This window comes from Impatiens glandulifera, chromosome 9 (assembly GCF_907164915.1).
Source record: "Impatiens glandulifera chromosome 9, dImpGla2.1, whole genome shotgun sequence".
Lineage (NCBI taxonomy): Eukaryota > Viridiplantae > Streptophyta > Magnoliopsida > Ericales > Balsaminaceae > Impatiens > Impatiens glandulifera.
The window spans coordinates 28,350,811-28,365,924 of record NC_061870.1 but is presented as its reverse complement, the minus strand read 5'-3'; the positions used below and the strand labels follow the sequence as shown (position 1 = coordinate 28,365,924).

The following is a 15,114-nucleotide window of genomic DNA, read 5'->3' as shown; positions in this document are numbered from 1 at the left end:
CGATTTTGAAAAGTTATCGTGAAATATTGTTTATATCATATTTAAAAATATATATATATATATATATTGATAAAATTATATAAACTATATTTTATACAATATATATTATAATAATTGTGTTTATTACAAAATCGGAGTGAAGACACAACTATTGTAAAAAATAAATAAAGTGATATATATTTAATTTTGTTTAGTACATCAAATTCGGTTCGGTCAACCAATTGGTCAAACAAAAAAAATCACAAAACACTCCAAATAGAATCATTCATCGGATTGTAATTGTCATCATAATCCCTAGCACCATTACTCCCACTTCAATCTACTTCAATCTATTAAGTTTTAAGAAATAATTGAATAATCTAATCAAACAAACATTTCTTCTTCAGATTACTTAAAAAAGAAAGTCTACATAAAAGGAGCTCTAATTATGATTTGAATGGTTAAAGAAAACTGGATTTATGTAGTCTCCTTATATATATATAATTTAAAATGATGCTATAAGAAAGAAGCAGCATTTGTAACAGAAAATTGATCGCTCAAAAAATGTTCATGGTTCTCAATTCATATAATACTCTATACCTGAATCTTGAATAATGCTATAACAATTTTACTTCAAAATGTGAATCATTTACAGAGAGAAGAGAAGAAAACCAGATCAATGGGATGCATGTATAAGAGAGAACTTCATTCAACTATTATCTCTGCCATACTTCTCAACTCTGTTTGTTGAAGCTCTATCCTGCTCGCCATGCGCGAGAGATCTCCAATCGAAGAAGACATCGTATCCATTTTCACGAGATGTCTCTGTTTCAACCTCGAAATAGCCTGTGAAACTTCTCCAATGGAAGGCCTTTTCCTAGCCGTTTTGTGTAAGCACTTATGTGCAATTTTAGCCAGGCTTCTCACATCTTCAATGTTACATTCCCCAGCTATTTTCTTGTCAATTATATCATCTATTCCATCCGAGCTCATACTCGCCTTCAAATAATAATTCAATTTAACTTTAATATACCAGATGGAAAATCAAACTGCCTTGAGAGAAATTATATGTTTTGCTTACAAGGTTGACGTAATCCAAAAGGTTCTGATGTGGGTGGATTGCTGTGATGATCTCGAAAAGAATAATACCGAAACTGTAGATATCACTTTTCATCGTGAACTTGTTTGATGACATGTACTCTGGATCTATGTACCCGTATGTTCCTTTAAGCCCCGAGTTCCGACCATCAAAAACCTCTTCCTTCGACAACCCAAAATCCGCCACCTATAAAAAAAATCTTGTTTAGTGCAGGTTATTGAAAATTAAGTTATTTGGTTAATGATTTAAACTGAACAGGCCTTGGTTCAACATCTTCCTTACCTTGGCTCTCATTAAATGATCTAACAATATGTTAGCAGATTTTAGATCCCGATGAATCACAGGTGGCACTGCGCCATCGTGGAGATAATCAATTCCATGTGAAATATCGAGAGCAACTTGAACCCGTTGTTCCCAGCTCAATACACGTCCTTCATCTGAAAAAAAAAATCAAATCACATCTCATTTATTTTTCGATTCTCTCAAGTAAAACAATCAGCTACAATATAAAACATACCGTAAAGAAGGTTTGCCAAGCTTCCATTGCTCATGAACTCATATATTAACATATGTTGGCCTTTGTCTATACAATATCCAATCAAGTTAACTAAATTTCTATGATGCAGCCTTCCAAGTAGAGATACCTAAAGGAAAAACTGACTTCAAGTTAAAAAAATTCGCTAAACACAGCACATTTCATTTACTGTGACATATAATATTTATTACCTCCGTCTGGAACTCTCTCTCGCCTTGCTTAGAATCAGATGCCAGAACTTTTATAGCGGCAACTCCACCTGTAGCCATAGTAGCTTTGTAAACCGGGCCAAAGGAACCTTGTCCCAAGACAGTAGTGAAATTTTGTGTAGCTTTCTGGATGTCCCTGGAAAATGGCCAAAACTTATATAAAAAAGGAAGCAATCTCACTGCTTATAGCTAATTATGTTAGGTTAACAAAAGAAGACATACTTGTAATTGTATCTAGGTATACCCGATGCAGAAGTAAGTCGATCTTTGCTTTGAGCACTCCACCATGAGAACTGAGAGTTCTTTGTAAAATTATCTGTCCCTTTAATGGTTATGGAATTTGAGATTGATGCACTTGAGTCTAGACTTGCTTCTAGACCATTTTGGCGTATTGGTAGAGTTGTTACACTTCGATCACTGGCACATTGACGAAGATGAGCATTTCGTTTGTACCACCAAATTCCAAAGAATATGAGACAAGCTATAAGGATTCCAAGAGCCAATCCCACAGAAATGCCAATAATAACTAAATCTGCTTTATGAGCCATTTTTGGGTATACCACTGGACAATAAGAGCATCTTACAGATGTGTCACTGCAAGAGTTTAAGATCAATGAATCAGATTACAATATCTGATAAGCAAACAAACTTCAACATTTATATCTTTCCCATATGCAAATTTGCCCTAAAATGTTGCAAGAGTCAACTCTATTAATCTTAATTTTAGGAATTGAATTATGCAATTGGATCTGCATTAAGGGCAAGAAAAACTGCAATTGAGATGATCAACTAAACAATAGAATAAGGGTTTCCATCGAGGCTGAAGACTACGGATCAAAACTAACAACAGTTAAGAACAAACAGCCATAGAAGAATTTCAGTCTATGAGTCAACAAGAACAAATTTGAACGAAATCGTTACAAAATATCATAAATAAGCAGAAACCCATAGAAGACTTTTCATTACATTCAGTCTACGAGTCAACAAGAACAAAATTTGAACGAAATCGTTACAAAATATCATAAATAAGCAGAAACCCATAAACAAAGCTCCTTACCTTTATCAACCAACTAAGCAATCAGCCGTTCCATGGCTGAATTCTTCTCCGTAACGATGAAAGCTTTCGCCTTTTACTCATATGGGGGAAGAAGAAAGGAGACGATCGAGAAGGAGGATTATGGGTAGAGTTGATTCGATGAAATGGGTATAGGAGAGAAACCCAGACGACTGAAATGGACCTTTTCTCTCTGTATAATGAATGAATGAGAGAATGAAATGAATATTAAAAAGCCGCTGGTTTCGACTTTCTAACTTGGAACGATTCACTAGTTGAAGAAATAGAGAGAGGAGCCCCCAATGGTTGAACTGAACCGGCCGTATACTATACGGTATTCCTTAAGAAATAGGCTTTGGATTTACCAAAACTGGATTCATTCTTTGGACTATTATTATTATTACAATCTATTGTTTGGTTAATATTCAATGCTTATTCTTTTATAGCAATTCAACCTTTAGACCACATTTACTCCTCATTTACCATTTTAAACATTTATTTATAGGTACGAAAATATTATCAATGTTCTTTAAAATTCGATGATAATTTACCCTTCTACGATTCAAAATACCTCGATTATGGTATTGTCTATTCTATTGTAGTTAGTTGGTTAAGAAAAATTGAAACATTGAGAGTAGTAATTGAATTTATACCAAAAATATATAACATGTATTTATTACATATAGGTGAGAAATTAAATTAAATAAAGTTGTAAAATGACAGGTAAGGTTGACAAGTTTTGACATGGTCCATAACAAGTTAACCACCACCACCATTCATATATGTATTCATATATTGAGGATTAGAGAGACTTAAAAAGGTTGACTAGTGATGACAAATAATTAGGTAGTGGCATTCACTTTTGCCCTTGAAGAAGTAGGGTACATCAATTATTTTGCCTTTTCTTTAGTATTGAAAATATCTAGGCTGAATATATATAATTAGAAATTTTTATTAAGACCTTGATAATTATATTATAAATTAGCGTTTGGTATGTGTTATTAATTATATAAATATAAATTATAAGGGGTATAAATTGTAAGAGGTATTACGAGGTATAAATTATATAGTTTATTAGTGTTTGGTATAAAGTATAAAATATGTATAAATTATATAGATTTCAATATTTTGTGTTTGGTTTGTGATATAAGAAATTAGTACAAAATTTAAAAAATTATTTTATTCTTATATTTATATAAATTTTATTTTTATTTTAATATTTATCTTATAGGTAGTTTGTATTATTAATTTTTTTTTAATATTTATCTTGTTTATTAAATTTATGTATTATTTTAAATATTTGTATATATAAAAAATATTAATTGTTTGTATAATATAATATTAATAATAATAATATTATAAAATAATATTTGAAATTAGAATGGTATAATTATAAATTAGTTTTAAAAATAAATTATATAGATATAAGTTGTATTAATTAATAATAATATCACTAATTTATATAATTAATTATAAATATCATTTATTAATAACTTTATAAATTAATTTTGTAAATGAATAATTATAAATACAATTTTATTTTATAAATTAATTTTATATATGAATATTATTTTTTAATTAACCTTATTAGTTTTTTAAAATAATTATTATATTTAAATATATAAAAATTTTAACATTTAATTTTTTATGATTAAAAAATAATTTTTTTGTTTACAGTGATAAATAAAATATATAAAAAATTAAAAATAAAATAAAATAAGTAATTACATATTTATTTATTATTATTATTATTTAAATTAGAGTATTAAACATAGTTAAATATAAATAAATATTTAGTTATAATTTTATATTATTATATTTTACAATATAATAAAGAAATTAAACTTTTAATAATTTTATAAACTAAAATATAAAAAATAAATATTAAAGCTTATGCAGACTTGTAACTAATAGAAGTAGTTATTAAATTGAAGGTATAAATTATACCTAAATAATCGTATAGATATAAATAATAATTAACCAAACAATATTTTGAATTTATTGAAGACATTCTTATACTTCCGGTCAAACGTAGCCTAAAAGAAAATGACCCTTAACTTTTAGTCTCTTAAAGAAATATATAACTAAATTTCTCTCCTAAAAAAATATAATTAAAATTAAAAAGTATTTTTTTCTTGTCTCCTCCGATAACCTTCTAACATCAGATAATATCTTTTATTTCCACCACTTATATTCAGTGCAATATTTTGTTTAGTGTGATCGAATTTTTCATTACGGATTTTTATAAAACGAAAAATAATTCAAATGTGGGTCGTTTGTTACTTATACTATTGATTGTCTTAGTGATCATTTCTCGAGTTTGTGTCTTCTCATTATTAATCGTAAATACGATGAAATTATCTTAAGTTATTTTTATTTTTTCAATAAATAGTCATTGAAACTGATCATTTAGTTGGAAGAAGCTTTACAAGTATCATGTCTTTATATCTATGAGTTTCTTACATTTTTTTACATATATATAAATGATTAGTTATCTCTTAGTTAAACATTTTTCGAGAAAATTTTCGTGCGATGCACACGGATAAGAATAAAAACAAAATAAATTAAATAAATTATAATAATATTTATTCAATGTTTAAAATTATTAAAATAAAAAATATAACGCTCTCATTCCACATTTTATTCACTTCGATAAAACAACTTATTTTCTCACATGTTTCATCATATATTTTTTCTGAATGAATCTCTCAAATCTCATCTCGTGACTTTACACTCTCACTTTGTCAATCAAATATTTGATTCATAATTTTTAATAATTAGCATCGTGACCTCACATTTTGGTCAATCAAATATTTGATTCATATTTCTTTAACCACTTTCAAATGATACCGGTCTATTATTCTCTCGGCAAAGCACATCTCAATCACACTTGGTTAAAAGTTGTACTTGTTTTTGTTAGGTTGCAAGTTCGAATACAAATATCATTTTTTATTTTATTTTTAACCGTTTTAAGTTTATGGGCGGGTCAACCCACAATCCGACCCCTAAGTATCCATTTACTCTCACATAAATATCCAAATTAACCAAAGCTCTAAACCCGGCAATCCGGACATTTTAAAAATTAAGCATATTATATATATATATATATATATATATATATATATATATATATATATATATATTAGTTAGTTAAAAAATTGAACTTTTATTGTTAAAATGTCTCACGTTCATTAAATTTGGTGTTAAATCTTAAATATAAAGTGTTGTTAGTTTAGTTGGTTAAAATGTTGTATTTATTTTGTTAGGTTGCAAGTTCGAAACATACAAATAACATTTTTAATTTTATTTTTAACCGTTTTAAGTTTATGGACGGGTCAACCCACAATCCGACCCAAGTATCTATTTACTTTCACGTAAATATCCAAATTAACCAAAGTTCTCGACCCGATAATTCGGACACTTTAAAAATTAAGTATCACAATATATATATATATATATTTATATTTATATTTATATTTGATTAATTTGTTTATTTTCTCTACTTCATCACTAATGAATTTTTAGAGTCGTCATACAAAAATTATTGTTAAATCTTCCTTATTATAATTTTAATTATTACAATTTTTTTATATTATTTAACATTTAAATTTTCATTTATCTATTTAATTTTGTTGACGTTATTTTACCATTTTTTATTTTTTTATATATGTAACTCATTATTTAAAATATATATATATATTTAGCTTGCAGTTGCAGCCTTAGCCTTATTTGGCAAGGCCTATTAACTCTTCTTCCTTTGATTTTTAAGCAGCCCAGTCTTCCTTAAAGAAGGCCCTTTCTTTTCTAGCAGCCTATTCTTTTTCTTTTTCTAATTTTGAACCCTAACCCTAGCATCCCAAGCTTCCATCCCCACCTATCTCCATTTGATTGGATATGAATGAAAAGTCAGAAGAAGGTAGATAATAATTGATGAGTGAGTAATACGTCAAATCTAAAATGCTTATTTCACATCTTATTGGATATGATTCATGAATGAGAACTCTAACAAGGATCATTATCATGGAAATGTGGGCACATTATACTGCAGAACAGACAACTTCCTTGTAAGACAATCACACAAGACTTGCTATTTGCTCACAAATGTTTTTTAAGTTTGTCTTTGAGATCTTTTATGCTTCCAATAAAAAAATCTAAAGGAGTTACAAACAAGGAAATCCACATTACTTTCCGAATCTAGCAAAAAAACAAGCAGCAGTTGCTGACTTTAATGATGACTTTACTTAACAGTATTATAAGTAGAGGTAAAAAACAAACAAAAATCTTACTGTTAGGAGGAGACTTCACATAATAAATGAGAGGGTAGGATGAGGGAGGGGGCAAAATTGTGAGCCTAAACCTAACTTTGGGGTTAATCTATAATATATATATAAGAAAATGAATATTTAATCATTGGGTATATGGTTGTTGATGGGTGCATTTCGTTTTCCCTTTCCTTTGCCTGTGTAATCTCTGTGCATGAGGTTAGCAATCTCATCAATAGCCCTCAGATATCTTTGTGTTTCATCTTCTTTAGATTTCAATGTTTTTTCATGCTTCTCCTGCATATATATATATATGTATTTAGTATTGATTTAGAGATAAGATGTAATTAATTAGTAATAATTCAGACAGAAACAGACCTCATGATGATGATCATCATCATCATCATTGAAGTTATACTGAACTTCCAAATCTGCAATTAGAAATCTCCTGCTTTGGGCAATATTATTTGCATCCATCATCAGTTTTCTTCCTCCAATATTCTTCTTGTGCATATGCTTGATGTTTCCTGAATATTGACAACAAAAATTATTAAGTAATGTTCTACTGTAATTAACTGTTTCAAGACAAATATTCAAATATGAACCACCTTGCTGCTGCTGCTGCATGATGAACACAGTGTAGAGAAGAAACACCCACAATAATAGAATACATGATCTCATAACTTTCTGCATCTCTTTCACTGAAGTATATATAAATGAATGTAATTATGATTGAAAACAAAGAAGAAGGTAATTAGAGAGGAGATATGGGTTCTTATAGAGAGGATCAAATTAACAAAGTTAAATTAAGATCAATTTGCATTCTTAAAATAATGTTTTGTTGCAGTGCTTTGGGAGACTAAACTACACGAAAAGTTATGTACTTTTATCAAATATTCTAAGCCAAAACTGCAAACTTTGAATTGGGTTTAGTTTGTAGGAAATCAAAACACGTGATCGATGATCTTATTTTTTTGGTTTCTAGGTATGTACATTGTAGCACTATTAGTTAGCTCTAATGTAGGAATGGCCATTTTGACTAAAAGCAGTCAACAAGAACTAGAATATTTGACCATGATTGTCCTGTACTTGGTGTTAATTATATAAACAAAGAAAAAATTTATGATTATTTGGAAAACTTATAAGCAAGCACAATGAAATGAATGTGAAACAACAAGTGAGAAATTGATCATCCTTTACCTTTGGATACCCTCTTTTTTATGCAGGTTAAGTCTTTAAAAAATGTTTTCAAATGAAACTTATTATAACAGCAGCAGCAGCAGCTAGAATCTTCCTTTGGATACCCTCTTTTTTATGCAGGTTAAGTCTTTAAAAAATGTTTTCAAATGAATCATATTTGGCATGATTTTTGGATTCCCAAGCATATATATATTATATATACAACAAATTAAGAGCTAAGAGGGATGAATACTAATAATAATAATAATATCATCAAATGAAGAGCTTTTATTTTCTTGGTTTTGAAGAACTATCATGTTCAAGTGTAATTTATTTAGCAATCCCCACCGACTTAAACCATACACTGTACTGCCTCATGTTGTCTAATAACTTTCCTTATCACGAAACTCACACCTGCCATCAAAACAACTGCTGCTTAAAGTATCCCTTCTCAACAACTGTACGGAAAATTTGATATTTTCATGAAATTTGAGCCACAAGAGAGATTCCAAACCCCAGAAGTTCAAACCATTGGCCGGAGACAATCTCAGTTCAGTGGAGGCTGGGCTGGATTCCAGAGTTCAAGAAAAAGATTCCATCTTGATTGTGGTTATTTTTTGTTCCACCTTCACAATTGCTCTAAAGTCTAAACTATATATATAGTTATTATTAATTAGTGTTAAGATAAACATACACAGAGGGAGAAACGGTCAACCATGGCTAAACAAAGGCTTTCATAGTTTATTCTATTCTATTATTATATTGACAGTTTGGGGAAACTGAATCTTGAAAACTTATTTTGTGTTATAATCAGTGCACCATTTGAACACTCTTATCATGTTTTCTTTTAATTAATAATTTGTCTATCTACTTTTGTCACAATTGCATATCAAATGTTATGTGAAAAAAAAATGTTAAAGCAACCGCTAATAATGATACAATCAGTTCTGTAAATTTTAAATAAAAAATGCATTACCCAATTAAATAGATTTCTGGAGAAAAGTGGGGGTGTATTGAACTGAATTCCCAATAATATATATTCTGAGTACAAACATGCCAGGATTCCCAATTGCAACAAGTTTGGTATCGGACAGACAACAACTAATCCCAATAGCCACAAAACCACTTTGCTATGATTTTGCATGCGAAAATCGTTAATACCCACATTGACAACCGAGAAAATTACAGACTAGTAACCATAGCGATCGTTTAATGAAGTCCGTCCATCACCTGATTGACCTGCATAAAGGAAAATAGAAATATATAGATCTAGAGTGAAATTATATATATATAGGTTTATGTAAAAGTTAGGTTAGTTTTCACCTTCAGGAGGTACCCATGTCTCGTAATCCACTTTGGGCTCGAGAAATTGAGGTTTCTCAGGACCAAGTACCCGTTTAGACTTCTTATTATTATTGTCATCTTTCTCCGATGAGATTTCACCAGATGTATCGATACCACCCTCATCGTCCATTGACTGATACCCTCTCTTATGTTTCAAAAGCAATGCAACAGCATTTTCTGCACTAATTTCATCTTTCTTAGGAGACGACGATGATATTGTTGTTGTTGACTGCTCTATTTCCTTCTTCCGCTTCTTCCTTATTATTAATCCTGGGGCAGCATCTTCAATACCTTCAACCTCGGGCTTACTATCATTTGTTCTTTCTACAATTGGATTTTCCAGGACTAGTTTTCTGTCCTTATAGTCAACAAACTGGTCAGATTCCTGCGATTCAACTGGGACTTGTTCTCGTTGAGGTTGTTCTTTTTCATTCATATCACCAACAGCACCAAGCCACTGAGGCTTAGTTACCGTGTATGGAATTTTTGTACTTTGTTGGACATCAGAAGCCGCCTTATCCTCTTCGGGTTTTTTGCTTGATTCTGGTTCTGCGACAATAGTTTGTTCTTGAGTCGGGGTTTCAGATTCGGGTTTTTTCTTCTTCTCTGGTTTTTTTAATGGAGTGTGCTTCAAGATTGCAGAAATAGTGGTTTTGGATTCTTGTGATGCGGACTCCCTTCTCTTAGAAGCTTCTCCTGCTGGGTCAGCAATGTTCAGCAAGTATTGTATCCTGTCCAATTCCGATTGAAGTGCTGACAGTTCTTTCTGAAGCTTATCGGTTTTATCCAGCACTAAAATGAACAAACAGCAAATCAGACAACCATTTCATTGAATATTTACGATGCAAGCATATGTATTAATTTTAACGGTTCAAGATGAAAAGGAGACCACCCATCTGCAGGAAGACCATAAGCCAAAAAGGTTTCTGAAGAATGATTCTTTAGTTTCAAAGTTTTATACTCATACTAATAACTAATTTCTTACTAAGTTCTAAAGATTTGGTTCACCTTCTAATCAGGACTCAAAGAATCCTTAAATATACTAGGAACTTGTTTGATGTAGGGTTAATTTTTTTTTAAAGAAGCAGATTTTTTGGAAGAAAAAAAACATTGTTTGATGAAAAAGTGGAATATTTGGAGCTCTTTGGGTCAAATGACTAAAATCTCATTTGTATTTAAAAAATTGAAGTGTTATAAAAAATAAAGTAGTGTATTTTAGTTGATTATTTGAATGATGGTGGTATATTTAAGTATTAAAAGATCCAGAATATTGGGAAAGTTTACCTAGTTGAGATGATAAACCCGACATATATGCATCAAGCTCATCTCCAGCATCAGTAACATCATTTCCTGAAGGGGTTCTATTCTGTTCCTCTAAAATCAACTTGTTCTTCTCTTCCATATCCTTGAGAAGGATGTCTTTCTTATCGAGGAGAGAATCAGCTGTTTCGATTGACTGGCCTTCTTCACCCTTCTTCTTGGCGGATCTCTTCTTTGTCCGGTCATAGAAATCATCTTCGTCACTAGATAATCAAGATCCATAATATGAGGTTAGAAGAACATTAAACAAACAAACTGAACAAGATAACTTCTCAACTGCAAGCTTGAATAACTGCCAATTACCTCATGTAAGTGTCTTCATCATCTTCCTCTGCTCCAGTCTTATTCCCATGAGTCTTCTTTTTTCCTGACCGTGCACCTAAACTCTCTCGGATGCTTTCATTTAAGGTCTCCTCTAAGTTTTCAAGTTCTTCTGTGATCTGAACATGCCAATGTCATTATACAGTTAGCATTTTAGGAGCTTGTTTGATGTAGATTATTTTATTTTATAATCTGTTTTTTTTTTGGGGGGAAATCGTTGTTGGTGAAAAGTTGATTATTTGAGTTAAATGACTAAAATATCTTTTGTATTTAATATTTAAAATGTTATAAAGAATAAAGTAAGACTAATTTGGTTGATGAAGTGATTGAGGATGGGATAAGGGAAGATTTTTGATTAAATACAAATAACCCTTCATCAAATAAGGCCTAGGTTTCTGAGGATTTAACAGCTGGGCAAAGCAACAATGAAAAATGATTGATATTATTACATTAGCTATCAATATATTATTGTACCTGTAACATCCTCTGCTCGTTCCTTGCAATCTGAGTCTGTTGACCCTGTGTCAAACCACCTTGAGAAATGTCTTTGGCTCGAATAGCATTTATTTCCTTCTTCATATTTGCAACCTTTTAACAGACAAGTGACAAGTTGGTGAAGGGGTCGAAACACATAGAAAAAACTCTCCAGAACTCATAATCCATAACTGGAAAATATCCTCCAAACTGGTCTCAGTTCCAGAATAATATATGATGATAAAAGATGTGATATACTACCTTCTCAAGTCTTTTTAATAGTTTATCTCTAGTTTTCACTTGCTTTTCTGTAAGCTGCCCCTTAAATGTTTGCCAAGTTATTTCCTCAATCTCCTCCTGAATACACAGTACACATTGTCAGCAAGAACTTTTAATGGACATTTTGAAGCATACTTGAGCCAGTAAAATCTTCCTTTATTTCATTGATGTTCCGACGTGGATTCTTGTAATATAGGACAAGGTGATTTCAAAATGCAAGCAAATTACGCATCCATGAATTAAAAATTGACACCAATAGTTGCAAATGATGAACATATTAGATTTAAGGTTCTTAAGTTTTAGAGCAGTACAATTTCACCTCACGGGTAGGCATGTAGGTGAAGAAGCAAAAGAGATCAATTTTTATTTAAAGCAGAAATGGTGGTGTAAAAGTAAGAAGTAAACCTCAGCTTCTTCTATAGCATCCTCACCCATACCCCAAGAAATTCCATCAGCCAGAGAGGCTTCTTTCTTTGCTCGTAAAACTGAAGCTTCCATATCTCGCACCTCATCTCGCATCCTAGCTTTTCTAATACTCTTAAGATCACCTTCCTTCAATAAAAAGCCAAAAATGCGGTTACTATATAAAAAAAGTACAGAGACAAGGAAAGTCGGAGTTTGGGAAAAGGATAAAAGCGTCAATAACAGTAACTACCATTTTCCCTCCAAATGAAACAAATTTGAAGCCTCCGTATCCACAATTTAAGGACTACACCAATTATAGTGTAAATTTGTGCTTCATTTGGTAAAGAGATGTTTTTTCTCAGTCATGATCAAATAATTTTTAAGATCATTCTGGTTTCTTGCAAACATAACAAATGTAGATTTTCTGAATCACAATGAACATGAAAATTTTGATACCAACACAACCCAAAATGTTAAAAGTGATAACCCACACCATTCAATAAATAGCAGAATTCATATGAACACTTCAACTCTGTAGGGAATAGCAGCATGAAAAAAAATTAATATTATAAATCATTCTCCACTGAAAGAAAGAAGAATGCCTATGGAACTCAATGTGATCACAAGATGTTATGACTATGGCCTTACCGGACGCATCAGCTCACTTGGACCTTGGAAAATATACAGTCTAGTTGATCTACGTCAAAAGGAAAATGAACAAGAAAAATATGTTAAAAGGAGAAAGCCATCAAATATGTATATAATTGAACAATCAATGAATCTTAGCTCCAATACACCAAGAAAAGTGCACACAAACAACAAAAAATGTCCCGTATTCAACAGTCATATTATATATCAGAAAGAAAAGTAAAATTCATCAATATACGTGGAAGTGAACTGTAAAAGCGAACATATTAAGGGCAGCAGCTTGTGACAACAAGTAGAAGCTGTTCTCTAAATGGCTAAGCTAAGGGCACGAGTTGATTTTTCATGAAAGAATCTTAGAAAAGTTAAAGAAGTTATTAGGAGGAGACATTAGGATGTTGAACCTGTATTAAGCTTTTTTGACCTGAATGAATTAGGTTATGCAGCTTTAACTTCTAATTGAATTAGAATAGTGTTGATAAAAAACATTATGAAGTAGTAAGATGAAGATCTTCACGACTTGATTTCCAATCCAAATAACATTTCATGTACAATTTTCAGAAGTAATAGTAATTGATTAAAAGAGTATAGTAGACAGATTGAGAACCATAAGAGACTTACTGGCCAAACCGAATCACATCTCCAACATGCAAGTCCTCATAGACGTTTTTCTTCACCTAAGAATTGAAAGGTACAAGAAAAATTCATAAATGCGTTTCAGCTAAATGACAATATGGAATAAAAATATGCAGCAATATTAGTGAACAACAATAGCACCTGTTTCTTGTTTACAAATGTCCCATGTGTGCTTCCGAGATCATAAATGGAAGCATCTCCACTCTGCTTAAATTGGAGAACTAGCACAAAGATCCAAAAGTTAAAACACAAAGACAAGTCCATTTACATTTACATTTACCTTTCGTATAACAAATGTACCTGCATGAAAGCGAGAAATTGTTGGATGCTCAAGCATAAAATCACAAAGATCCACCCGCCCAAACATGTAGGCCCCTTTGTCATATCTAAATGATCCATAAAAATCAAATTCAGGTTCAGAATACACAAACCATGGAATAATTACAATGAGAAGACACAACCCAGCTACACAGGAATTCATTCATGTTGCTTGATCACTTTCTTTGAAAGATTACTCCAAGCTGGAATTTTTACAATATTAATAAAATCTTATAAGTACTAATAATTTTTCTACATACTAATTCAAACATGCCAGCTTATCCCTGTTCTTCCCACTTTCCTAACTAGAAAATATTACACTATAAACCTCAAAACAAGACAGAATTTAAACTTACACGTGAAGCTGATCAATAATAGAGCCTTCTTTCAGAACTTCAAGGAAATACCGGTGACAAGGAGGCTCACTCCATGGTGGAATCTCGTAAGGTACTGTAATGTTTTGGCGTTGCTGATGTTTAATTGGGGCAGACGATTGATCAGCGGCGGGTCTGATGGGATCCTTAGTAACTTCGGTTTCGTTTGGCAGGTGATTTTGTTGAGCTTCCAAAGTGTCGGTTGATAAGGGTAGAGATGAATTGTCCTGAGATTGCTTAGGGTTTTTGGGCGGTGGTGGCCTCATGGAGACCTTCATTAGTTCGGAAGTCAAACATTGTTCAGGGGTTTCATTTTCAGGTTCCGATAATAGAGAAGTTTCCGAATTCATCTGAGTTTCATTTCTTGGAGGAGACGGAGGAGGACCCATGTTAGACGCCATCATTAGTTTCGCCGAGGAGGAGGAGGAACGGATTCGTGCTCAAGTCCATAAAACCAGTAAATTGGCCGATATCGAGTCCAGACCCGACATAGGAGCGGGTTAACTATACCCGACCCAATCATTACTGGGAAAATACTCAAATTCGAACTGAATATATATATATATATTTATATAATCTATTTCATTCAATTTTTATTAATTACATCAATAAAATATTAATATATCTTTTATTTTAATTTTTTTATCATTATATATTAATATTATTTTACATCTTTTTATA

General features: G+C 31.4%; 2 protein-coding genes across 3 annotated transcripts; both read right to left on the bottom strand.

Annotated features, from left to right (window-relative positions):
• Window positions 1-511: 511 nt before the first annotated feature.
• LOC124915402 (calcium/calmodulin-regulated receptor-like kinase 2) lies at window positions 512-3,138 on the bottom strand. 2 transcript variants are annotated; one of them, XM_047456110.1, is made up of 7 exons: window positions 2,880-3,138; window positions 2,045-2,421; window positions 1,805-1,958; window positions 1,596-1,722; window positions 1,361-1,515; window positions 1,061-1,264; window positions 512-978 (listed from the first exon to the last, which is right to left on the bottom strand). In XM_047456110.1, the coding sequence occupies exons 2-7, from the start codon at window positions 2,368-2,370 to the stop codon at window positions 685-687; spliced, it is 1,260 nt and encodes a 419-aa protein (XP_047312066.1). In that variant the 5' UTR covers window positions 2,371-2,421; window positions 2,880-3,138; the 3' UTR covers window positions 512-684. The 2 variants fall into 2 exon arrangements, with proteins under 2 accessions (XP_047312066.1, XP_047312065.1); XM_047456109.1 differs by having other exon boundaries at window positions 2,045-2,416; window positions 2,880-3,137.
• A 6,075-nt stretch (window positions 3,139-9,213) lies between these two features.
• Window positions 9,214-14,862, bottom strand: LOC124914239 (kanadaptin). Its single transcript, XM_047454748.1, has 12 exons — window positions 14,416-14,862; window positions 14,042-14,127; window positions 13,883-13,962; window positions 13,727-13,782; window positions 13,109-13,157; window positions 12,461-12,607; window positions 12,038-12,133; window positions 11,777-11,890; window positions 11,285-11,421; window positions 10,946-11,184; window positions 9,641-10,453; window positions 9,214-9,556 (listed from the first exon to the last, which is right to left on the bottom strand). Exons 1-12 carry the CDS (start codon window positions 14,835-14,837, stop codon window positions 9,507-9,509), a joined length of 2,289 nt encoding a protein of 762 aa, XP_047310704.1. The 5' UTR covers window positions 14,838-14,862; the 3' UTR covers window positions 9,214-9,506.
• Between the last annotated feature and the right edge of the window lie 252 nt (window positions 14,863-15,114).